Here is a 26,887-nt window from a genome sequence, read left to right on the forward strand (position 1 = left end):
TTATGCTCACTATTAAAACGGCAGCTTGCCAGGTAAATATACCAATAGATTATAATCAACCTGAGCAGAGTTTTAAACGCTCTACAAAAAGTGTTAATGGTGCATTCATTAACGCTCATACCGCCGAAGAAAAAGGCAAAACAGCGCATAGGTCTGAACTTGACACTTCGAATCGAGACTCGAGTATAGCCCAACATTCGAAGCAAAACAAGAATAGCAGACCATGTCACATGTGCCAGCGTAACGACCATAAGATTCGAGATTGCAGAAAATTTCAAACGCTGACTGTTAAAGAACGTATTAAATTTATTAAAGATCAAAATATGTGCGGTCGTTGTTTGACGGGCCACGGGAAATGGCCATGTAGAACAAAGCAACCTTGCGGGGTAAATGGGTGTAAGGAAATACACCATAAATTGCTTCATATCCAAACTGAAAAGTTGGAAGGAATTACACCGTCAGGCTTAATATCTACGCACAGCCACCGACATATATCTTCGCTATTCAAAATTATTCCAGTAACGCTGCGAAACAAAGGAAAGTCAGTTGATACTTTTGCTTTCCTCGATGACGGATCTGATTTAACTTTGCTGGACGACAAACTTGCTGATGAGCTTGATCTGATTGGGATCGAAAGCCCGCTCTGTCTTCAGTGGACAGTAACGTTACCAGGAATGAATCGTATTCTCAACGCGTGCAGCTTATAATCAATGGAAAGGATGAAAAAACTGAGTTCATTTTAAAAAATGTCAGAACCGTGAAGTCATTGGGACTGCCTAGGCAAACTTTGAATTATAAGAAATTCGCAAAACAGTACCCGTTTCTAAGCGGGCTTCCGGTAAACAGCTACACAGATGCGGTACCTGGTATTTTAATAGGCTTAGATAATGCATGGTTGAAATTACCGCTGAAAAAACGTTATAGAAGGGTAACGGAACCAATAGCCTTCAAAACACGGTTGGGGTGGACCATTTTCGGTGGTCAGTATGAGTCAGTAGAACCAGAACGAAGTATGGTACACATATGCAGCTGTTCTGGCAATCATGAGCTACACTCTTTAGTAAAAGATTACTTCACCTCAGAGGATGCTGGGATTGACAATATCTTACCCATGGAATCGATCGAGGATCGACGTGCACTGAGTATATTGGAAGAGACAACAAAACGTACAGAATCTGGACGCTTCGAGACTGGATTACTCTGGCGAGAGCCCAGAGTAAAATTTCCCAACAGTTATCCAATGGCGGAGCGACGGCTTAAATGTTTAGAACGCCGGCTAGCAGCAGATTAAGAATTAAGAGAGGAAGTTATTAAACAAATCGTTGAATATCAGGAACGAGGTTACGCTCATAAAGCATCGCCAGAAGAACTTCGTGATTCACAACCGCACAACGTGTGGTATCTACCTTTGGGAGTGGTCCGTCATCCTCGGAAACCTAAAAAGGTACGTGTTGTTTGGGACGCCGCCGCAACCGTTGGTAAGGTTTCACTGAATTCAGCTCTATTAAAAGGACCTGATTTAACGACCCCGCTACTAAAGGTGCTTTGTCTTTTTTTTTTTTTTTTTTTTAAGGGGGGATTTGTTAGTAGCTTAAGTATTTATGATAAATATTAGTAAATAATGAGTATGTGTGTCCAATCACAAATGGTGACTTCTCAACACTGTTAGAAATTTGTAATTTTAATTGTTAGGATTTGTTTGCTTTCGCAATTAGGACTTATAATTCGTAGGGATTTAAACCTACTTGTCAGGAAAGGGGAAGTAAACTTACAACTAACTTAATTGCTAACTTATTGGCTATAAAGAGAGCTTATCGTAGCAATTGAGGATTGCAACGATTTTTGTCGAAAATTGTTAATAATTTTATTTGACATAGCTTCTAATGGTTCAACACCAGTAAGTCTATGTAATTCGAGTGTACCAAACCAAGGAGGACGCTTCAAAATCATTTTCAGAATTTTATTCTGAATCCTTTGGAGCGTTTTCTTCCTTGTTGAACAGCAACTTGACCAGATCGGTACAGCATAAAGCATTGCTGGTCTAAAAATTTGTTTGTAAATCAAAAGTTTGTTCTTTAAACAAAGTTTAGAATTCCTGTTAATGAGAGGATATAAACATCTCGTATATTTGATGCACTTGGCTTGTATACTCTCAATGTGCTCTTTGAAAATAAGTTTTTTATCATAAATTAGTCCCAAGTACTTAACCTTGTCGGACCAACTTAAAATAACCCTATTCATCTTGACAACGTGATTATTGTTTGGCTTGAGGAAAGAAGCCCTAGGCTTATGCGGAAAAATTATCATTTGAGTTTTAGAAGCATTGGGAGAGATTTTCCACTTCTGCAAGTAGGAAGAAAAAATATCTAAACTTTTCTGCAATCGACTGCATATGACACGAAGACTTTTTCCTTTTACGGAAATGCTTGTGTCATCGCAGAACAATGACTTTGTGCATCCTGGAGGCAAATCAGGAAGATCTGAAGTGAATATGTTGTACAGGACTGGACCCAAGACTGAACCTTGAGGTACACCTGCTCTGACAGGAAATCTATCAGATTTTGAATTCTGATAGACAACCTGCAGAGTTCGATCAGTAAGATAATTTTTTAAAATTTTGATTAGGAAAATTGGAAAATTAAAAGTTTGCAATTTCGCAATCAAACCTTTATGCCAAACACTGTCGAATGCTTTTTCTATGTCTAAAAGAGCAGCTCCAGTGGAATAACCTTCAGATTTGTTAGCTCGTATCATATTAGTAACTCTGAGCAATTGATGAGTTGTGGAATGCCCATGGCGAAATCCAAACTGTTCATTTGCAAAAATTGAATTTTCGTTGATGTGTGACATCATTCTGTTAAGAATAATTCTCTCAAACAGTTTACTTATTGAAGAAAGCAAACTGATTGGTCGATAACTTGAAACTTCAGCTGGGTTCTTATCCGGTTTTAAAATGGGAGTAATTTTTGCATTTTTCCATAATTTGGGAAAATATGCAATTTTGAAGCAGCAATTGAAAATTTTCACTAAAAATTCCATTATGCTCTCAGGGAGATGTTTGATTAGTATATTAAAGATTCCATCGTCACCAGGTGCTTTCATATTTTTGAAATTTTTAATAATTGATCTAATCTCATTCAAGTTAGTTTCAATTATTTCTGCAGGTGAAAAATTCTGGGAAGAAATTAAATCAAATTGACGTGTGACTTCATTTTCAATTGGACTCACAAAATTCAAATTTGAGTTATGAACACTCTCAAACTGCTGAGCAAGTCTTTGAGCCTTTTGTTCATTTGATACAAGAAAACGTTCACCATCTTTTAAAACTGGAATAGGCTTTGAAGGTTTCTTAAGAATCTTCGACAGCTTCCAAAATGGTTTTGAATATGGTTTCAATTTTTCAACTTTAGTCTCAAAATTTTGATTTCTCAGAAGAGTAAATCTATGCTTAATCTCTTTCTGTAAATCTTTATAAATAGTTTTAAAAACAGGGTCACGAGAACGTTGATATTGACGTCTGCGGACATTTTTCAAACGAATTAGAAGTTGAAGATTTTCGTCAACTATTGATGAATCAAATTTCACTTGAGCCTTTGGAACAGAATAATTCCTGGCATCAACAATTGCAGATTTTAATGCTTCCAAAGCGGAATCAATATTCACTTCGTTTTGCAAATCAAGCTCATTATTGAAATTTCTCTCAATATGAGTTTTGTATCTTTCCCAATTAGCCTTGTTATAATTAAAAACAGAGCTCATAGGGTTTAAAACTGATTTATGTGATAAAGAAAAAGTTATTGGAAGATGGTCAGAATCAAAGTCAGCATGTGTGATCAAATCACTACTTACATGACTTTGATCTGTTAGCACCAAATCAATTGTTGAAGGGTTTCTTACAGAAGAAAAGCATGTAGGACTATTCGGAGACAAAATAGAATAGTATCCTGAAGAACAATCATTGAATAAAATTTTGCCATTGGAATTACTTTGAGAATTATTCCATGAACGATGTTTAGCGTTAAAATCGCCGATTATGAAAAATTTCGAACGATTTCTAGTGAGTTTTTGTAAATCACCTTTAAAATAATTTTTGAGCTCGCGTGTGCATTGAAATGGTAAATATGCTGCGGCAATAAATAAAATCCCAAGTTCAGTTTGAACTTCAATTCCCAAAGTTTCAATAACTTTCGTCTCAAGATGGGGAAGAGCACGATGTTTGATTCGGCGATGAATAACAATTGCAACTCCACCGCCGGAACCCTGAATCCTATCATATCTATGAACCACGTAATTGGGATCATATTTTAATTTTATGTTAGGTTTCAAAAATGTTTCAGTAATAATTGCAATATGCACATTATTTACTGTTAAAAAATTAAAAAGCTCATTCTCATTGGCCTTCAATGAGCGAGCATTCCAATTTAATATTTTAATTGTTTTATTTAAAATCATTGCTAAATTTTAAATTAGAAACAATTTTAATAGTAAAATTTGTGCCTATTTGAATGGCTTCAAACATTGATTTTGCCTGCAACATGGCGTTCATAAGATCGAACATTGCCTGTTGCAAAAAAGAAAGTTTACCTGCCGTAATAGGCCCCAGGCAGTTGACATTAGAAAAAATATTTTCGGTAGCAATATTAGCTGGAGTGATAGGTGTACAATTATTTTCTAGCGTGTTTTGCTTACCCATATTAGCGGTCATTTTCGAACTACCAACACTAGGCGGTATAATGTTCGAACTACCTGTAACCTGTGCATAAGTTAAACGGGTATGCAAAGGAGTAGGTAAACTATGTGTCACTGGTACGCTTGGAGAATTTTGTTTTGAAGTTGGTTTTAATTGAGAAATTGAATTTTGTTTACCTTGCCTTGCCTTAACAATTGCTAAACGGACTGGGCATTGATAAAAATTTGACATATGGTTGCCGTTACAATTCGCACAGCGAAAATTTTTACTCTCTTTCACAGGACATGTGTCCTTTTTGTGAGAAGAGTCTCCACAATTAAGACATTTTTGGTCCATGTTACAGAATTTGGAACCATGGCCATAACGTTGGCAAGTACGGCATTGGGTGATATGCTTTTCACCTCCGCCATACTTCCTATAAATTTCCCACTTTACACGCACATTATACAAAGCATGTGCTTTTTCAAAAAATTTTAAGTTGTTAACCTCATTGCGGTTAAAATGAATTAAATAATTAACAAGGGAAATTCCAGTTCTTTGACTGTTTTCGCCTCGTGATTTTTGTTTCATTAGAATTACTTGGGTAGGGGCTATGCCAAGTAATTCTGTTAAAGTAAGTTTGATCTCATCAACGGTTTGATCGTTGGTGAGACCTTTCAAGACAACCTTGAACGGCTTGGCGTTCTTGGTGTCATATGTAAAAAATTTGTACATCTTGTGAGTTAAATACTGAACAAGGCGATCACGACCCTTTACTGAGTCGGCTAATAAGCGGCATTCACCTCTACGGCCAATTTGATAGGTAACTTTAACGTCAGAAATAAACGTTGAAAGTTCCTTTTTGAATATATTAAATTCAGAAGAAATAGTTACCACAATAGGTGGAACTTTCTCCTTTTTTAAAGATTTTATATTTTGTATAGTTTCATTATTAATAACTTCCATTTCACCAGCTTCTTGCTCAGGCAAAATATCAAAAGGATTGTCACTACAGACACTCGAAGTGTCAGAAAGAGATGCCTCTCTTTTCCTCCCCGCAGCGATGCGAGGTTTCTTTTTCCGTCCAGCCATTTCAGGTGGTACGAAAAAAGTTAAAACAAATGTTAAATTCAAAAGTAGGTAGTCTTGAGAAAGACTGATGGGAAATAACTTTCAGGTAGTCTTTAAAAGACACACTGACAAAACACAAACTTTGAAGCTATAGGCAGTCAAAGACCAGTCCACAAGCAACCGAAAAAACGTCTGATCTGTAGGACAGTTCAAGACGCACTGAAAGGTGCTTTGTCGATTTCGTCAACGACAGTATGCCGTAGCAGGTGATATTCGGCCAATGTTCCACCAGTTATTTATACGTGAAGAGGATCGCCATTCGCAGCGATTTCTCTGGCGGGATGATCCCGAATCTGCTCCAGAAGTATTTGTAATGGACGTGGCCACATTCGGGGCAACGTGCTCCCCATGCTCGGCACAGTTCGTGAAAAATAAAAATGCACGCGAATATGTAGAACAATATCCTGAAGCAGCAAACGCCATCATCGAAAATACATACGTAGAAGATTATCTTGATAGCAGGGATACAATCGACGAGGCGGCTCGAATTGCGAAAGAAGTCAGCCTGATATACAGCAAAGCAGGATTTGAAATTCGTAATTGGCAGTCAAATTCAGTTGACATACTCGAACGGCTTGGTGAAAACAGCGCAGAAATTTTTAAAAGCTTTTCTGCCGAAAAATTGACTGCAACAAAACGCGTTCTTGGAATGATGTGGATCCCTGTAGAAGATGTTTTTGTATTAACATCTCAGTTTAGAACCGGTCTTGTACCATTGTTAACCGGTGACGTCGTTCCTACTAAGCGACAAGTATTACAGATAGTAATGAGTTTGTTCGATCCCCTGGGGATTATCGCCAATTTTACCATTCATGGGAAAATTCTTATCCAGGATAAATGGAAATCTGGTGTAGAATGGGACGACCAAATCATCGATAATGATTTCTCAAACTAGCGACGCTGGGTGGAACTGATGCCCAAATTGGATGATGTAAAACTTTCCAGATGCTACTTTCCAAACTATGAACCGGAAAATTACAATTCTCTTCAACTACATATGTTTGTAGATGCCGGTGAGCTGGTATATTGCTGTGTTGCATACTTTCGCATTGTCGAGGGAGCCATATGTAGATGCGTTTTAATTTCAGCAAAAGCAAAAGTTACCCACGACCGCGCACAATACCAAGAAATGATTTAAGTGCCGCTTCGATTGGTGTGCGATTATTAAGAACAATTACGCAGAATCATAGTCTCCCGATTCAAAAACGATTTTTGTGGACTCACATACAGTTCTATCTTGGATTCGCTCCGACCCGCGAAGGTATCGCCCATTCGTTGCATTTCGGATCGCGGAGATCTTAGATGAAGTTCCACCAATAAAGGAAGGTGATATCGTCGTGGTGGTGGATGAATCAGTGAGAAATGGGTGGCTGCGTGGACGAGTGATCAAAACATACCATGGTATAGACGATCAAGTACGCAAAGCTGATATAGAAACGAGCTCAGGTGTTTTACTATTAGACGTGCTGGAAGTTAGTAAAACCAATTAGGTAGTGGTTTACGGGTGGGGGTGTTAACGCACGTTCGATATATGCCCCTCGTTATCGGAGATATATTCAGCGAGTCGACGTTGCTGAGTACAACTTGGGAGTTGGACAATAGCCAGCGCAGAACAATTGGCGCGGAGATTGGAGTTGGCCGAGAACGAGGGCAGATAAAAAAGAACCGCATGCCGCTACAGAAGTGTCTTTAGAAATTATACAGGTTGCCTAATTTGATCGCGCATTATTCAACAAAGTACAGTCGTGTGTTCAGAAAATTACTTTGGATTTAGGAGTGCGTTAGTCTTAAACGAATATTATAAATATTCAGTGATTTATATTTGCTATATTGAATAGTTGAGTTCAAGGTTAAGTTTGACACAGTCATGTGAGATGATCTGCTAAAATTTATAAACTTTACATCTATAATAAGGCTCAACATTATTTGGAATCTGTAGCAGATAAGGTGGCAGTTAGGTGGCAGATAAAAGTAAACGAGGCTACTTAATAGGTTTATGCAATCACTTCGGAGTGAATCAATTTGTTGTTTGAGTCATAGGAGAAACTTATTGTAAGTACTGTTAAAAGCATTAGTTAATTTTATAAAACTGCAATAAATATTTCAGTTCGAGTCACGCAAAACGGACTTCGGAAAACTTTCAACATCTAGAAAGGTATAGCAATCACTGGAAAAACCAAAGGTATAAAAGTGCTCCAGAGGGTCGAATCTCGTATATCAATCGACTTAGTTCGACGAGCTGAGCATTTTATGTATGTTTTGTGCGTATGTGTGTGTGTGTATGTGTGTGCATGTATGTATGAATGTAACGGTCTCCCAATCTCACTCGATTTTCTCAGAGATGGCTGGACCGATTTTCATGAAACTAATTGCAAATCAAAGGTCCAGTTGCCCCATAGAACCCTATTGAATTTCATCGTAATCGGATTTTTAGTTTCGAGGTTATGTATCAAAATGTGAAAATCACAAAACTTCAATATCTCAGTAACTACACAACCGATTTGAACAAAATAGGTATCAAAAGAACGGGCTTGTTTTTTGAGTCATTTGTAAATTAACTATTCCGTGTTTGAACATGTAGTTTAAAAGTTATGCAAAGAAACGTGTTTCGAAGACTGTTTAATCTCACTCACTTTTCTCAGAGATGGCTGGACCGATTTTCACAAAATTAGTGTCATATGGAAGGTCTAGTTGCCTCATAAGACCCTATTGAATTTTATTGTAATTGGACTTTAACTTTGTTCGTTATGTATAATAATGTGAAATCAGGCTATTAAAAGAAACATTATCCTAGGACTGCTTGAACTCACCACTTTTCTCAGAGATGGCTGGACCGATTTTTACGAAATAAGTTGCAAATGAAAGGTCCAGTTGTCTCATAATACCCTATTAAATTTTATTATAATCGGTCTCTAACGTTGTCTTTTATGTAACGAAATGTTAAAGCCACGAAACTCCATTATCTCAAAAACTACACAACCGATTGGAACAAAACAGGTATCAAATGAACATGCTGTCTTCAAAACCTTCGATGATTTTTCCAATGAATAAACATGTGGTCCAAAAGTTATAAATATGAATGTTCTCCGATGAGTTTATATCATTCACTAATTCTTGCCTTTCTTCAAGGAAGGTCCAAACGGTCGAATGGCATATATCACTCGACTCAATTCCATGAGCTGAACATTTTCTGTATGTGTGTATGTGTGTGTATGTGCAAATTTTCAACCTCACTCGATTTTCTCAGAGATGGCTGGACCGATTTTCAAAAAATTATTTTCAAATGAAAGGTCTAGTTGCCCCATAAAACCCTATCAAATTATATTGTAATCGGATTTTTAGTTTATATGTTATGTATCAAAATGTGGAAATAACGAAAGTTCATCATCTCAGGAACTACACAACCGATTTTAACAAAATTGGTTCTAAATTAACGGGCTACCTAAAAAATCCCTTAACAATCGAATTTTATAAAGATTGGACATGTGGTTTAAAAGTTATAATAAGAAATGTCTTCTGGAGACTATTTAATCTTACTCATATTTCTCAGAGATGGTTGAACCAATTTTCATAAAATCAGTATCATATGGAAGATCTAGTTGCGCCATAAGACTATATTGATTTTCGCCTTTCTCCTAGAAAGGTATAGCAATCACTGCAAAAACCAAAAGGAAAAAAGTGCTCCAAAGGGTCGACTGTCGTATATCAATCGACTTAGTTCGACGAGCTGAGCATTTTCTGTATGTGTGTGTGTATGTATGTATGTAACGCTCTCCCAATCTCACTCGATTTGCTCAGAGATGGCTAGACCGATTTTCATGAAACTAATAATGCAAATGAAAGTTCTAGTTGCCTCATAAGACTCTATTGAAAAATGTAAAAATTATGAAACTTCATTATCTCAGACACTACAAAACTAATTTGAACAAAATTGGTTTCAAATAAACGGGCTACCCCCCCCCCCCCCCCCTTAACTTTTGAATTTTATAAAGATTGGACTTGTAGTTCAGAAGCTATGGACAGACGCGTGTTCTGGAGACTATTGAATCTCACTCATGTTTCTCAGAGATGGCTGGACCGATATTCATTAAATCAGTGTCATATGGAAGGTCCAGTTGCCCCATGATACCCTATTGATTTTTTCTGCAATCGGACTATTACTTTGCCTGTTATGTTAAAAAATGTGAAATCCAGCTATGAAAAAAAATATTCCGAAGACTACCCAAACTCACTCACTTTTATCAGAGAATATTGTACCGAGTTCCACAAAATTAGTGTCAAATGAAAGGTCTAGCTGCCTCATAGCACCCTATTGAATTTTACTGTAATCGGACTTTAACTCGGTCTGTAATGAATCAAAATGTGAAAATCACGAAACTTCAATATCTAAGAAACTACACAACTGATTTGAACAATACTTATTTCAGATGAACGGGCTAGTTAAGGGATAACTGACAAATTATTATGATTGTACACGTGGTTCAAAAGTTATGAAAAGCAAGTCATATTCGATATAGAAAAAAAATCTTACTATAAACAATCGAATCAAAAATTATATTTAAACGAATTATATAGCGAGTCCAACCTATATATGAGTACAGTGACGTTTCAACTATACCACGATAAAAAAAATTCGCGTCGTATAGGTATTTGAAACATATTTATTTCATGTTATTCGCATGTGTTAATGTATGTTCATATATGTTTGAAAATTATGTTTTAAATGTTCGGTATGGTTTCACTGCAACCAATGATTTGTTATTTCAGAGTGATAAATAAATCCAGCAAATATTATTAAGGGGTATTTTTTCTGAAAGGAAGTGTGTCGTGTAAATCTATTTTAACAAATAATAAGTACGAATGAGAAAGGCTTGGTCTGACCGCTAGGTGGATTAGTTTAGGTTTTTCTGTAAGATTTGGACCACTTGTTTTGATCTCTTGTGGTGTTATACGATACAACACTGGATAAATTTAATAGTGTTTGGAAAACTTTAGTGAATGAATTCAGAGATATGATTACGAAGAACATTATTTCGAAACTCATATTAATAAAAAAACATGCAGATATTTATTTCAATTTTCTTCCACATCGCAAAACTTAGTTTGAAATTAATGAATAAATTTAAAATTCTTAGAGGAACAATTATTAAAACTGTTGAGAAGAATAAATGAATAAAGAAGAAAATGAAATGACGATCAGACAAGAATTCACATTCTAAGAATCCGAAGGAATCGAAGGTAAATGCTTCTCTGTTCTGTTTGACAGTTCTTCCAAATTCAGTTCAATCTGAGAAAGCATTTTCTCAGCTAGAATTATCGCTAATAAAATTTGCTGCGGTTTGGGCGACGAAGCTTTGACCATGCTATAGTTATTTAAATTTCACTTTCTCAAGAATAAGGAGCAGTAATTTTTGGGACGAAATTTTTTATTGATTGATTATTTCATCCTGTAAACGCTTTGTATCAGGAGCAAGTTGTTCTAGGTGCAACCTGTGCAATGCACACGGAGACGCCAAACAAAAAATAAATCCCTAATCCAAATTTATATTTAAATGTTATTTTTTTAGTTTTACTTTTAAATAGCACAAAACGAATAATGACTTACGTTTTTTCGCGGACAAGATTGTGATTACTGCCCAAAACTATGATTTCCAGAATTTGTGGTTGAACTGGTAGGCGTGCTTGTCATTCTCCTCAGTATGTGAAAGGAGAGGAGAAAAAATTCACCGCGCACTTCCCTTCCAGTATGTGCCTGCGTGCAGCAAATGATTTCACCACACTGCTTCTTTCTCACTTCAAAGTGTCTCAACCAGCTTACAGAGTGACAAACACACTTCCAGCTCACCCCACATCTGATAGAAACAAGAGGGGTGAATCACTCTACAGAGAAAACGCAGAAGTGCACAACAGTGTCCACTGGCGAGTAGTCCGGAAGGAAAAAAAAACCTACCGGGCAAGAATGTAGTCCTCGTGTAGCTACGAACCTCTACGAACGAATTCCACCAGAGTGAATTCGACCGGCACGAGCAGCACGAGCAACGTAGTCTATTTTTTTCTCCCAATCTCTTTTCCTCTTCTGCCATGCTCAAGAAACCAACTGTGTGACGCACGGCAGATAGCTCTGCAGTGTAATTATTGTGCGTGATGTCCACACGTGTGAGAAAGTACACCATAGTTCATTGTCTCGCAATAGAGAGATTTCACATTTCACCGCAGTGCGTTCAGGTAGCTCAACAGATAAAAATCGTTTGTCGCTCTCTTCTAGCATGAGCGTATTGATTTGCTCTTTAGTGTGACGGCAGTTGTCTCCGCAGTGCAAGATGTTCTCCTGCACTCTAGAGGTTTACTGAGGAGAAAAGACAAGCATGCTGGTAGGTTCGAAATCCACGGGTTGCCGCTGTAGGTATGAGTTTGTAAAGAAATTAGCTATTCTACATAAAAAATAAATGTCTTGCTTTATTGATATGAAGTTTTTTGATATATTATCGATACACACAAATACATCATTAGAATCCAAGCAGAACAAACCAGAAAAAAAAAACAAAAATTGATCAATAGGTTAGATTAAATTAATATTCAATGTTGCTTCTGTCTAAACCGTCATGTGATTTGTAACGCATACCTGAGTGGGTAGCATTATTAACCTTACAATGATATATGAATATTGTGACAATTATTTGTTTAATTTTAAGAAAAAAACCGGAAATACCTTTTTTTTCGCCTCTTCAATAACGGTATTTCGGTATTGGAAAAAATATCGGTTTTACCGGTTTTATCGGTTTTTGTTTTACCGGTAAACCACCCTAATTAGCAGTTTCATAAAAAAATTATTCTACCATAAAAAAAAATATTTTTCATTTCTCCATCCTGGACTTTTTTTTTACAGTTGCGTTTCAACGTCAAGTTTATTAAAAAAAAAAATAAAACAAAAATTCAACTCTTTTTTTATTTTAATTGAAATTTAATGTTTATTTTTTTGATTTTTTTTGGTCAAAAAATTTTTGTTTTGTACAATGTACAATTTTTGCCTTTCTCCTAGAAAGGTATAGCAATCACTGGAAAAACCAAAGGTATAAAAGTGGTCCCAATGGCCGAATGTCATATACCACTCGACCCCTTTCGACGAACTGAGCATTTTCTGTATGTATGTATGTATGTATGTATGTATGTATGTGTGTATGTGTGTATATGTGTGTGTGTATGTGCAACTTTTTTTTCTCACTCACTTTTCTCAGAGATGGCTGGACCGATTTTCATAAAATTAATTGCAAATGAAAGGTCTAGCTGCGCCATTGGTTGCTATTGAATTACATTGTAATCGGATTTTTAGTTTAAAGGTTATGTATCAAAATGTAAAAATCACGAAACATCAATATCTCAGAAACCACATAACCGATTTCAATAAAAACTGGTTTCAAATGATCGGGCTGTCTCCAGAACCCTTAACTTTTATATTTCGTTATGATTGAACATATGGTTCAAAAGTTATGTAAAGAAAAGTTATCCTGAGGTTGTTTAAACTCACTCATTTTTCTCTGGGATGGCTGAATCGATTTCCACAAAATTAGTGTCAAATGAAAGGTCTAGTTGCCCCATAGGTTGCTATTGAATTTCATTGTAATCGAATTGTAACTTTGTCCTCTGTTTATAAAAATATGAAATCACATAATAAAAGTAGTAATATTGACTTTCTTCCAACGATCACTGGCTAATTAAATGGTAGAAAAGTGATCCAAATGGCCGAATGTCACATACTTCTCGACTCAGTTCGACGAATCGAGCATTTTCTGCATATATGCATGGATAGGTGTATATGTTTGTGTGTGGCTGTGTACCTGTGTATGTGCACCTTTTTTTCACACTCACTTTTCTCAGAGATGGTCTGACCGATTCTTTCTATCTTGGTGTCAAATGAAGGGTCTATTTGCCGCTTAGGTTGCTATTGAATTTCATTGTAATCAAACTTTTAGTTTTGGCGCTGCGTCAGAATGTGAAAATCGCTCTTATATCTCAGAAGCTATGAACATAGTTGAATTCAAATTAATGGGCATTTAAACCCTCAAACAATGAATTTCATAATGTTTAAACATGTGGTTTGAAAGTTATAGAAAGGAACGTAACCCGCAGACTGTTTAAAACTATAGCTACGATCAAAATATGTGGCCTCAACATCATATAAATTTGATATTGTACTATTTCAATGTTTGCGGCCTTGCTCGGGATTATGGTTTGCAATATTCTCGGAAATCGATTTCCCGGGAAACGGGAATAAAAAATCTCATTTCCCGGGAATTCCCGGGAACCGGGAAGGGAAATTTTTTTTAACAAAAATGAGATTTTCAATGAAGTTTATCAGTAAAAGGCAACAAAAAATTGTTCACAATTTCATTCTAAATTCGCATGAAGTACAAAATACAAATGAGATACAAAACACTTGAATATGAATTGAATAACATCAGAAATTCGTGATCGATTTTTGTAGCATATATTTGCAGGAGAGGAGGATTAAGGGTCTTCATGTCGTCAAAAAATCGCTTCAGATCCGCTGACTATTTTTCTTTAAGCTCAAAAATGTTATATATATGTCTTCTGTAAAACTTTGCTCAAGTCTGCTGAATCTAGAATACTTTCAAATCACCGATTACAGCTCTTGCTACATTTAATTGAAAACTGGTGTCCGAGTCTTTCAGTTTGTTGAAGAGAAATTTGAGTGAAGCGAGGAAAATATTTGCTATATTTTGTACGGAATTTTTGGGCAAAATATTTTTTACACTACAGTAAACCTTTACGATTTACTTGAGCGGTAGCAAATCTAATCGCTATTTTTTATTAAATATGTTTGCTATGTCATTGCGATTTTTTTAAATAGACTGCGTCTCAAATCTAGTCTCAAATTGACAGAACAACATTTCAAACTCTTTTGGAGTTTATGTCACCGTTGATTAGAGCGTAAGATTCCAAGAAAGAATTTTGGTTAACTAACTACCTTATTTCGTTATTCGATCCACAAACCGGAAGGAAACGATAGAATATTGAATAATCAGTTCAATACGACTTAAAATAAGTCAGTCTTAGAGCATATGAAAGCCTAATAGTTAACATGCAAAGATGATTTTTACGTTAAAATGCTATACTGACTTTGAGTTTTATTAAATGATTTATTTCAGGTCGCACCAGTTTGACGTATTTAATTTTAATGCACTATTGCATAAGAAACTATAAAAAATTTTTCGCGGAACTCGGGAATCCCGGGATCCCGGGAATCAATTTTGCTGTTCCCGGGATCCGGCAATCCCGGGAAAAGCTATTTCCCGGGAAATTGTTCCCGGGATTGCAAATCCTACTCGGGAATGAAGTTGAAATGAAAAGTCATTTCTATCATTTCACTTTTTGCCTCTCTCCTAATGCCTTACTCTTAGAAAGGTATAGCAATCACTGCAAAAACTAAAGGTATAAGAGTGCTCAAAAGGGTCGAATGTCGTATATCACTCGACTCAGTTCGACGAGCTGAACATTTTCTGTATATGTGTGTGTGTGTAAAGGTCTCCCAATCTCACTCGATTTTCTCAGAGATGGCTAAACCGATTTCAATGAAATTAATTGCAAATGAAAGGTCTAGTTACCCTAAAAGACCCTATTGAATTCTATTGTAATCTGATTTTTAGTTTAGAGGTTATGTATCAAAATGTAAAAATCACAAAACATCAATATCTCAGAAACTACACAACCGATTTGAATAAAATTGGTTTCAAATGAACGGGCCACCTAAAAAACCCTTAACTTTTGAATTTTATGAAGATTGAATATGTGGTTCAGAAGTTATGAAAAGAAACGTGTTCTGGAGACTATTTAATCTCACTCATGTTTCTCAGAAATGGCTGAACCGATTTTCATAAAATCAGTGTCATATGGAAGGTCTTGTTGCCCGATAAGACCCTATTGATTTTTTTTGCAAACGGATTATTACTTTGCCTGTTATGTTCAAAAATGTGAAATCCAGCTATGAAAAGAAACATATTCCGAAGACTAATTGGACTCACTCACTTTTCTCAGAGATGGTTGAACCGATTTCCACAAAATTAGTGTCAAATGAAAGGTGAAGCTGCCTCATAACACCCTATTGAATTTTGCTGTAATCGGACTGTAACTTCGTCTGTAATGTATCGAAATGTGAAAATCACGAAATTTCATTATCATAGAAACTACACAACCGATTTGAACAATATTGATATCAGATGAACGGGCTAGTTAAGGGTTAACTGATGAATTATGATTGAGCACGTGGTTTCAAAGTTTGGCTGCCCTATACGTTCCCTATTCATTTGATTATAATCGAACTTAAGCAACCGTTATGTATTAAATTGTTAAAACAACGAAAGTCTATTATCTCAAGTAATACACGACTTATTTGAAAATATCTAGTGTAATACAAACGAGTCATCCCTCAAACTTACAAATAACAAACTTCATAACAATTTCATATACTGTTCAAAAGTTTTGGGAAGAAAAGAAATTCAAAGACTATTCAACACTATACCTGCTTTGATCAATATATATGGCCTCAACATGATTTAAATGTGGTGTCGTACTATCTGAACGTTCCCGGTATCGCTCGTGATTGAATTGTTCGAAATTAAGAGTGATTTCTTTTATTTTGCTATTTCTTAAGCGATAACATTACGTCAAATTTCATATTTTATACTTCTATTACAACATCAATATTTTAGAACCCAAAGAGTGAATATACCTTTATTGGATTTAAGCATTCATTTAAATCTATTTTTACAATTTATATGTCTGAATGAGAAAGGCTGAGTCTGGCCGCTAGATGGATTAATTTAGGTTTTTATTATGCTTTTTTAATTCCCTACAACTCATTCTCAGACAGTTTTTCTATACAACCAACGGTTTCTGGACTACAATGCTTCGAATAAAACCTATGCCAAAAGACATACGTCATTTTAGAATATAACTCATGGGTGTAAAAAATCTCTCCATCTGTGGAAAATACTTTGCTAAGCATGTGCAAAGTTTCATTCAAATCAAAAATGGTCGATATTCGACCATCGGTCATTTGGCGCGATTTGTCTCACGTGTCCTTGCAGTGTTCTTTTCCTGAACCGCCTGTCACCAATAATGTGTAGGTATATCCTACCAGGGACTTCTTCTTCTAGGTATCCCTGTACGTGTGCAAGGTGAATTTCTATCGCCTTTGCTGTGGTCATTGGTTGTAGACCAGCTACTTAGAAACCTAACTGAGCTAGGTTTCGGAGTGGTCGGATTTGCCGATGATGTTGTGATTCTTGTGAGGGGAAAATTCGACAGTACAGTATCGAAGAGAATGCAGTTAGCTCAAAACTATACTTTAGAATGGTGTAGACAAGAGGGGCTGACCATTAACCCCTCTAAAACAACCATTATTCCCTTCACCCGGAAAAGAACAACTTAGAGAGCCTGAAGCTGGGCGAGACTACACTGCAGCTTTCCACTGAGACTAAACATCTTGGAGTAGTTTTAGATCAGAAACTCAGCTGGAATGCACATATTGAATATGTCATCGGTAAAGCTACGAGTGCCCTCTGGGCATGTAGCAAAGCTATTGGCAGAACATGGGGTCTAAGGCCAAGTATGATTTATTGGTTGTACCAAGCTATAAAAAGACCAAGAATAACGTATGCCTCGCTAGTGTGGTGGCCTAAAACAGAAGAAAGGTCAACGCAGAACAAGCTTGGTAAGTTGCAAATGCTAATTTGTAATGCAATTACAGGAGTTATGAGAAGTGCTCCGTCGAAAGCCTTAGATGCAATTCTGCATCTATTACCACTCCACCAGGTAGTACAACTAGAGGCGGAAAAAAGTGCATTGAGACCAAGGATGGAAAAAATCACTCACTCGAAGGATCACTTCCGATTTTTTATCGCATGGAATCGTTTTGTTGATTTTCATTTATCAATAATGATACGGCTGCTTAGTTACAGAAATAAAAAAAAAATCGTTAGTGATAATTTCAGGAGAATCAATACTGAAAATTTTCGTTTCCTGAAGACGAAAATTCTCTCACCGATTTTTTTCAGTTCAATGGTTTTAAGCTGCAATTTTAGCAATACATTCAACATTGAATCAACGACATAAAATGATGCCATACTCTAAGGATTTGTCTCACAATGATGTAAAATTCGACTCATAGAGTATAAAGTATAGAAAGTATCAAACCAGTCACTCTATAATTCTCTAATGTATTTCTTGGTTGAAACCTCCAAACTATAAGGCAATTAAAATCTCAATCTTGAATGTACTTTATGTAGGGTAGCGAACGGCTTCGTCAGTGGTTTTCTTCGGCAGGTTTTCTACAGCGATCTTATGCAGGAACCTGCCGAAGAAAACCACTTCCAAAGCCCTATATTATAGTCCGGCCACAAAACCAGTATCTAAATTCCTATTTCTAGAAGACAACCCCCCTGTAGAACATCCAGTTTCCATTTTCGCTTACATATTTCAAAAGAAGAAAATAAGCTTCTCGGTTTGGGTGTGTTGTACCTATCTATACACGTGTGAAACAAAATCGAAAGCGCGAAACGAAACAAACAAATCAAAGTAATCGCGAGTGAAAATTTTTCAACACATATCCTTTTGAAATTATCGAAAGCGATAGAGAATCAGTTTGGACTACTGATTAATTATCACTTGAACGATTTTTCTCATCTTTGATTGAAACTAACACGCCTTAAAAAAGTACCTGATGGAGATCAGACAGGCCAGCTGGCAATCCTCAAACATTTCCAGCTGAGCAAACATATACCAGGTATCGAAGACTGGATGAATACAGAAGCAAACTTCGAAATACCTTTCAAAATCATAGAGACCGAACGGGAAGCTTGGGAACAAGGTGGCCCGAATATCCGACAAGGCTTTGTCGTCTTTTACACAGATGGCTCAAAAATGAATGATTCAACCGGAGCAGGTATAAATGGTTCTGGGATAAGTATCTCGATACCAATGGGCCGTTGGCCTACAGTGTTCCAGGCCGAAATATTTGCAATTTATGAATGTGCACAAGTCTGTTTGGTTAAGAAATACAGGCATGCTAACATATGCATTTTTTCTGATAGCCAAGCAGCACTTAAAGCACTAAAAGCCTTCACATGTACCTCTAAGCTAGTATAGGAGTGTATCCTTTCACTGACACAACTGGCACAAAGGAACCAAGTATGGTTATACTGGGTTCCTGGTCACTGCGGAGTGGAAGGCAATGAAAAAGCCGATACGTTAGCTAGACAGGGGTCATGTACCGATTTCATTGGCCCAGAACCGTTCTGTGGGGTGTCATCAAGCGCCTTGAAAGCAGAATTGAAAACCTGGGAACATAGGACAATACAAGAGAACTAAATATGCCCAGTAGGGCTACGCCAGTCCAAACGCTTTATAAAACCAAGCGTCAAGAAAAGCCAGCAATTGCTTAGTTTAAATAAAAAGGGAATAAGGACAATTACCGGACTGTTTACAGGACACTGTCCAAGTAAGCATCACCTGAAACAAATTGGTCAGTCAGATGACGAAATTTGTCGTCTCTGCGGGTTCGAATGTGAAACCGCAGAACACTTGCTCTGCCACTGCAGTACACTAATACAGCGCAGAATAAGAGCCTTTGGAAAAGGAACTTTGGAGCCTTTTGAAATCTGGTCTGTGAATCCTAATGAGGTAATACATTTCATACGAAATTCGGTGCGATATGACAACGACGATCACTTCCATCAATAGTGATATGTCTGCCACGAGTACCTAGACTAAAGAAGAGGTATACCACAAAAGATCAAAATAATCGTCGCAGTGGTCCAAATCTCACAAAAAAAAACATAAAAACAGAAAAAGGGTGTTACGCACACGGAATTACAACTCGAGACTTGAGCGGTAGATTAAACTTACTTTATTTACACAAAAGCTTAAATAGTACCCTACAGGTAACTCAGAGCGAAAGTCTTTTCCCCTTCGATCCGGTCACCACATACCTAGCTGTTCTATACTGGCCTATGGCATTTCATGGCCTGTCTCTATTTCGAACTTATTTTTAGTACATACATGCCACCAGTCGTTCGACGACTTATAACTAGGACGCTTGGTTATTGTTTTAAACGATTCATAATAATGATGTTTTGTCATTTATCGGTTTGGCCAACGATTCATAATAGGAATGCTCTGGAATGCTATGTTATTGCAAGGTGTTTCCTGCGTGTTAAGTGAACTCTGCGGCAAGCTAATGCACCCGTTTATGTTAAAATTGTTTTGTTTTTCGTTCAAACTGCTTTATCTACGGCGTTGAGTAACCTCGGCAGCAAACTGTGGTTCTAGCCTGAATTCTGATGCCAACGTGACGAAACATTGGGTAGTTTTCACGGGGTGTTGCGTCACATTTTGAAACTTTTTTTTGTTTAATTGGATTTAGTTTTAACTGAGTTAAAGGAGTTTTTCGAAAATATGTGAAATTGCACCGGGCATATAAGGGCTAACTTCTACGGTATATGAATCTTGCAAAATTTGTACTTTAGGACACGTAAACATTATGTAGTGTTGTAAGATCATTATCTTTTGATCGGCATTTTTATCACGAGTTTTCAAGTAATCAATTTCACCCAACTTATCCATTTCACGGTAACACATCAAATACTTTTTTTTAAGCTTAGACCTTATTCTATAAGCTAGGTAAACTTTGATGAAGGCCAATTCAAAAATGAGTGGTATGAAGGTATGATTTTTTTTCGGCAATGTGTCATATTTTTCAAAGTTCAACAACTTTTCCGAAAAAAACTTTTATGTGCCATCGCTGTATTAGAAAATAGATTTTTGATTTTATGATAATTTTTTTATGATAAATTTTCGTGACAAAAAAATTTTTTAGTATTTCCGTTATGTTATAGTGAACAATTACTCTGAGCACTTTGTTTGGTTTAGTATATCTACAATTTGAGCATTAAGTTCGCCAAATTGCCTTTTCCGACCACTGTGCGTTGGCACCGGTATCATAGTCAACCGGCCGGTAGTGACCGCACCACCATATACGTTGGTATTTGGCACAATGGTGGAATGAAAACAGGCGAAAATAGAAAACATTAGTAAATTGATATATAATTTAGAATCCATACCCTAAAAATAATAAAAAATGGCTGCTTCTGCTGATTCTAAGAATGCTTCTAAAAATCAAATTGTTCTATTTATTTTCAGTATTATCGTTGATTACTCCATTGCTGACCTCCACATCGCTACAAATACGGTACATGGCTGTTGTTTCAAATTTCGCCGGACCCTACATGATGCTCTCTCTTTCATATGAGCCTGTTTTTTTGTTGTCGTTCTCTTTAAGTTTGTTTTTCTGGATTAGAGCGGAGGATTTGCTGTATAATTCAAAACTAAAGGTAAATAGAAGTAATTCAGCTAATACATTATTTTATCTTTTGTTCAAGAGGAACACATAGGATTATTGAATGATAAAGAAAATAAATTTTGTACCCACTAGTCAGAAAACTAACAGAAACATTGCAAATAAATACACGCGGCATATAATGCATATGATTCGACACCGTGATCAAAACACGGTAGGGCCCGTGCAATAATTACGTAAGCTTATTTTTCTACTTTTCTAACCCCCCTCTCCCCCTTGTAAGACATCGTAAAATTTTTTGATAACCAACCCCCTCCCTTCCCCCTAGTAAGATCTTACTATATATACCATATATAGATTTTTATTATAGTTTTGTCATTCTGAAGCAAGCACAATACTTCGTTTCCTCTTTTGTCCTTAATTCGGGTTAATAGTCCTTCCGTTATTTTCTTTTTATAAATTTTACCGTACATACTTTCATCAACATGGTTTTTTGAATAGCTCCATTAACAATGTTTTTCTTACGTAAGATAATCAATTACCCCCCACCCCCTGTAAGATAGCGTAAGAAAATTGCACACCCCCCTCCCCCCTATTTGCTTACGTAATTATTGAACGGCCCCTTAGGTCGATAACTTTCTTGTGCCGTAGAATCAACCAGGTTGGCTCTGGGACATGGTTTACATTGAGCAAACCAAAAAAACCTGGAGATCCGTTTTGAGAACATGTTACAGAAGTTACTAATCAATGCAAAGTTTCCAAAAAAGATTCACCACACCTTGTCAAATCAGAAATGGCTGATCATATCTTCAAGAGGGACATCCACTTATTTCGGTTGACATTCACCTGCTCCGCCCTGTTGATAATGTTCGACGTAGCTGAAAGTTTGGCAACTATTTTATTTGTTATCCTTCCTACAGACTTAGGCGCCGTACACAAATTACGTAACGCTAAAAACCCGGATTTTAGACCCCCCTCTCTCCCTATGTAACGATAAGTAACGTTCAACACGACCCCCCCCCCCCCCTAAAAATTACGTAAGGTTCAAAAAAGGGAAATTACAAGTTTTGCTCTTCAGCAGACGGTCTCGAGGTACGACGCTGGCCTAACAAGCCAGTCGTCGGTAAAGACTGTTGGTGTCAGTAGGATCGTAGATCGTTTTTTCGTTAAAATACATGGTGTATTGGACGACAAATTTCAAACTTCTTCCTAAAAATTTCTTCTGGATACCACTTGAAGACCCTTTACTTCGATCTATTCCATGCAAAATAAATGAAGTCCTGGTGTAACATTATAATTATTATGATTTTTCATTTTTTATAATAACAAAAAATCAAGCAGCTGCAAAAAAATTGCTTCCATCGTTTTTGGGGTTAACGGGCAGTGGCAACTATATTGCCACCAACGTTTGTGCGGTTAACGGCAGTGGCAACTATATTGCCACCAACATCGTGGCGTTAATGGGCAGTGGCAACTATATTGCCACCAATGCTTTTGGGGTTAACGGGCAGTGGCAACTATATTGCCACCAATTTCTTCAATTGATTCAATAGTGAATTTTTTAACAAAGGTACATTTGTGTTTTTCCTTCTGTACGGAATACGTTTTATTGAAGTTTATGTCGATAACTTGCGTAGTTTTCACAGCTTTATAAAGGGTTAAGCGGTATGTATTCCCGTGGTTCTGTGGTTAGCGATGTCGGTCGGCTAGCTCTCCCACACGGTTGTGATATCGGGTTCGATTCCCGATCAGGTCGAGGAACTTTTCGAGCTGGAAATTTTCTCGACTCAGCACTGGGGCACGGTGTACCGTTGTACTTATCCTACAACATGCAAAATGTGCCGAAAACAATATCGATAACGAATTCTCTCAACTAATCCAGTTGATCGAGACCGCATTAGCCCCCAGGCTAGCGTGCGATATTGTTTTCAGTATGTATTCGATTTTTTTGACGTAGGACTACGTCTAACCGCACTATATTGAGATACATTCTGCGGAAACTAAAACCAAGGTGTAACGTTGGAATGAAAGATTTCAAACGGTAATATTGATGTAACCACAGTATGTATCACAATAATCAATATGTCGTTGGCTCAGATCGACTTGAACTGTCCTACAGTACGGTCGCATTTTACCAACAGCTCGAGGCTAAGTCTTAGACTACCGAGAGACATTGAAATTTTGTTTTTTCGCTTTCAACAGGCAATCTTCTTGAAAGACTACCTGTTGAAACGCAAAGTAATAAATTTGTTTTTAACGTTAACGAGTGTTTAGTGAGTAAATTTGGTTTGAGATATTTCTAATTAAATTCTATAGTGAAGTGAAAGTGTAGTGAAGTTTTCCAGTTATGCCTGTAAAAAATAAAAAAGCTCGCTTTGATGCGGCTTCAAGGAAACGTGAGGCATCTCCTCCAAGTGACACTGAAATTTCGACTAACAGGTATGATATTCTTTCTTCCGTTGGGGATCAAGAAAACTTCTCATACTGAGCATAAAGCCGTTATGAAGAAGGTTAAAGTTCCACCTATTGTGGTATATGTAGCAAATTTTAAAGCATTTCGATCAGAGCTTTCATCGTTTCTGTCGAATGTGAAAGTTAATTTTCAAATTGGCCGCCAAGGCGAAATTCGTATTTTGGCCGAATCTCTTGATGGCCATAAACATCTTTTACAGTATTTGACAGAAAAGATGTATAAATTTTATTCTTTTGATGCCAAAAACGAGAGACCGTTTAAGGCTGTTTTGTAAGGTCTTTCAAATGAACAAACTATTGAGGAAATTAAAGAATGTTTGTCAGAATCACTTGGTTTTGCTCCCAACCAAGTAATTTTGATGAAACGAAAGGCAAATGCCAAAATTAATCAAACTGGAATACACCAGGAAAATTACTTAGTACATTTTGATCGTACCAAAGTAAATAATTTGAAATGTTTTGAAAAAGCACGTGTTTTATTTAACGTGCGAATAAAGTGGGAAAATTTCAAGAGACATGGAGAAATCCATAATATTACTCAATATCGGAATTGTCAAGCCTATGGTCATGGAACTCGAAACTGCCATATGGCAGCAAAATGTATGATTTGTGGTGACACTGGTCACACAAAAGATATCTGCCCCGTGAAAGAGACCACTGATAGTTTCAAATGTGTAAATTGTGGGGGAAATCACAAATCTAATTTCTTTAATTGTCCTGTAAGGTCAAAAATTATTGCTTCCAGACAACGTAGGAATTCTAAGCAACCTGTTGTCAATGTGGGTATACAAAAGACTTTCAATACTGTTCAGGCATCACCAGCACTTTCATTAGCAGGTGTGTCTGTAGGTAATAATTTAAATTCAGATAACAAATTTCAGACAAAAAATCCTGTTCAGGCAACACCAGGCTGTTCATATGCCAGTGTCCTTACAGGTAATATTTCAAATTCAAACAGTAACAAACCATTCGTGTTTGGTGCTGAAAAGTCAGCCAGTATTGATTTAGGTAGTCCAACTCCAGAAAAGATTGAATACCCACAACAATCCATGCTGCAGCTAATGTCCGTTTTGTTGAACTGTAACTCGATGTACGAGGCTGTTCAAGAAGGTATAAAATTTACAACTAATATTGTTATGAAATTGAAATTCAGCAATGACTTTAAATAATGCTGTAAATTTTCTAAATTGGAATGCTCGCTCTTCAAAAGCGAAAGAGGATGAATTTTTCAATTTTTTAACAGTCCACGATGTGCATATTGCAGTTGTGACTGAAACGCTTTTAAAGCCAAATATTAAACTAAAAAAGAACCCAAATTACATGGTTCATAGGTTTGATAGAATTGATGTTGCCGGTGGTGGAGTTGCAATAGTTATCCACCGTCGAATAAAACATCGTGTTTTACCCCATCTTGAAACCAAAGTTATCGAGAGTTTGGGAATTGAAATTGAAACAAGTATTGGCATTTTATTTATAGCCGCAGTGTATTTGCCTTTTCAATGCACTGGTGAGCGAAAAAATTATTTCAAGGGAGATTTGCAAAAACTCACAAGAAATAAATCTAAATTTTTAATCATCGGTGATTTTATTGCGAAACATCGATCTTGGAATAATGCTCAAAGCAATTCCAATGGAAAAATATTGTTTAATGATTGCTCGGCTGGATTTTATTCAGTTTTATTTCCAAATGGTCCTACATGTTTTTCTTCTATTAGGAATCCATCTACAATTGATTTGGTACTAACAAATCAAAGTCATTCATGCAGTGATTTATTAACTCATGCTGACTTTGATTCTGATCATCTTTCCATAACATTTTCTATTTCCCATGAAACTATTTCAAATCCCACTAGATCTGTGTTTAATTATCACAAGACTAATTGGGATAGATATCGTTCTACGATCGAAGAAAATTTGAATGATGATATTATTTTACTAAATAGTGCTGACATTGACAGAGCATTAGATAATTTTAGCAGCTTAATACTCAATGCCCGGAATTTATCAGTTCCTAAGGCTCGAGTGAAATTTAATGCACCAATTATTGACAGTGAACTTCAACTTCTTATACGTTTGAAGAACATACGGAGACGTCAATACCAAAGATCTCGTGATCCTGCTTTGAAAATTATTTTTCAAGAATTACAAAAGGAAATTAAACATGGATTCACTCTCTTGCGAAATGAGAATTTCATGAGAGAAGTTGAACAACTAAAACCTTATTCAAAACCTTTCTGGAAACTTTCGAAAGTTCTTAAGAAACCTTCGAAGCCCATTCCAGTCCTTAAAGATGGTGATTGCATTTTTCTAACGAATGAACAAAAATCTTAAAAACTTGCTCAGCAGTTTGAGAGCGTTCATAACTCCAATTTGAACGTAGTTAGTCCTATTGAAAATGAAGTAAACCAAAAGTATGATCAGATCACCACCCAAGAATTTCTTTCTGAAGAGGTATTGGAAACAAACTTGAATGAGGTGCGAACTATTCTCAAAAAATTCAAAAACATGAAAGCACCAGGAGATGATGGGGTTTTCTATATCCTTCCCGAAAACTCTTTTCTATATCCTTCCCGAAAACTCTCTAAATTTCTTGGAAAAAATTTTTAACAGATGCTTTGCACTAGCACATTTTCCTACGAAATGGAAAAATGCCAAAGTCACTCCAATTTTAAAACCCGAAAAGAATCCAGCTGAGGCATCAAGTTATCGACCAATTAGTTTCCTTTCCTCTATTAGCAAACTTTTTGAAAGAATAATTCTCAATAGAATGATAACACATATTAATGAGTACTCGATTTTTGCAAATGAGCAGTTTGGTTTCCGCCATGGGCATTCCACTACTCATCAGTTACTTAGAGTAACAAATAAGATTCGAACTAATAAATCTGAAGGATATTCGACTGGAGCTGCGCTTCTAGATATAGAAAAGGCATTCGACAGTGTTTGGCATAAAGGTATAATAGCTAAAATGTCAAATTTCAGTTTTCCGCTTTACCTTACAAAAATGATACAAAGTTATTTAACTGACCGCACTCTTCAGGTTAACTATCTAAATGGTAAATCTAATAGATTGCCTGTTAGAGCTGGTGTACCTCAGGGGAGTATCTTGGGCCCAATCTTATATAACATTTTTACTTCTGATCTTCCTGATTTACCACCAGGTTGTGAGAAATCTCTGTTTTGTGACGATACAAGCATCTCCGCAAAAGGAAAAAGCCTTCGTGTTATATGCAGTCGGCTAC

At 36.6% G+C, this 26,887-nt stretch overlaps 1 protein-coding gene across 5 annotated transcripts in view; it reads left to right on the plus strand.

The window, feature by feature from the left end:
- Positions 1-26,887, plus strand: part of LOC129732029 (GPI ethanolamine phosphate transferase 1) — a 385,316-nt gene that overhangs the window by 309,379 nt on the left and 49,050 nt on the right. For all 5 annotated transcript variants that reach the window (XM_055692484.1, XM_055692483.1, XM_055692485.1 and 2 more), the window contains one exon: positions 21,017-21,207. In XM_055692484.1, the coding sequence (XP_055548459.1) occupies positions 21,017-21,207 (191 nt within the window). The remainder of the gene's footprint in view (positions 1-21,016; positions 21,208-26,887) is intronic.

Source organism: Wyeomyia smithii, chromosome 3 (genome assembly GCF_029784165.1).
Source record: "Wyeomyia smithii strain HCP4-BCI-WySm-NY-G18 chromosome 3, ASM2978416v1, whole genome shotgun sequence".
In the NCBI taxonomy this organism is placed as follows: Eukaryota; Metazoa; Arthropoda; class Insecta; order Diptera; family Culicidae; genus Wyeomyia; species Wyeomyia smithii.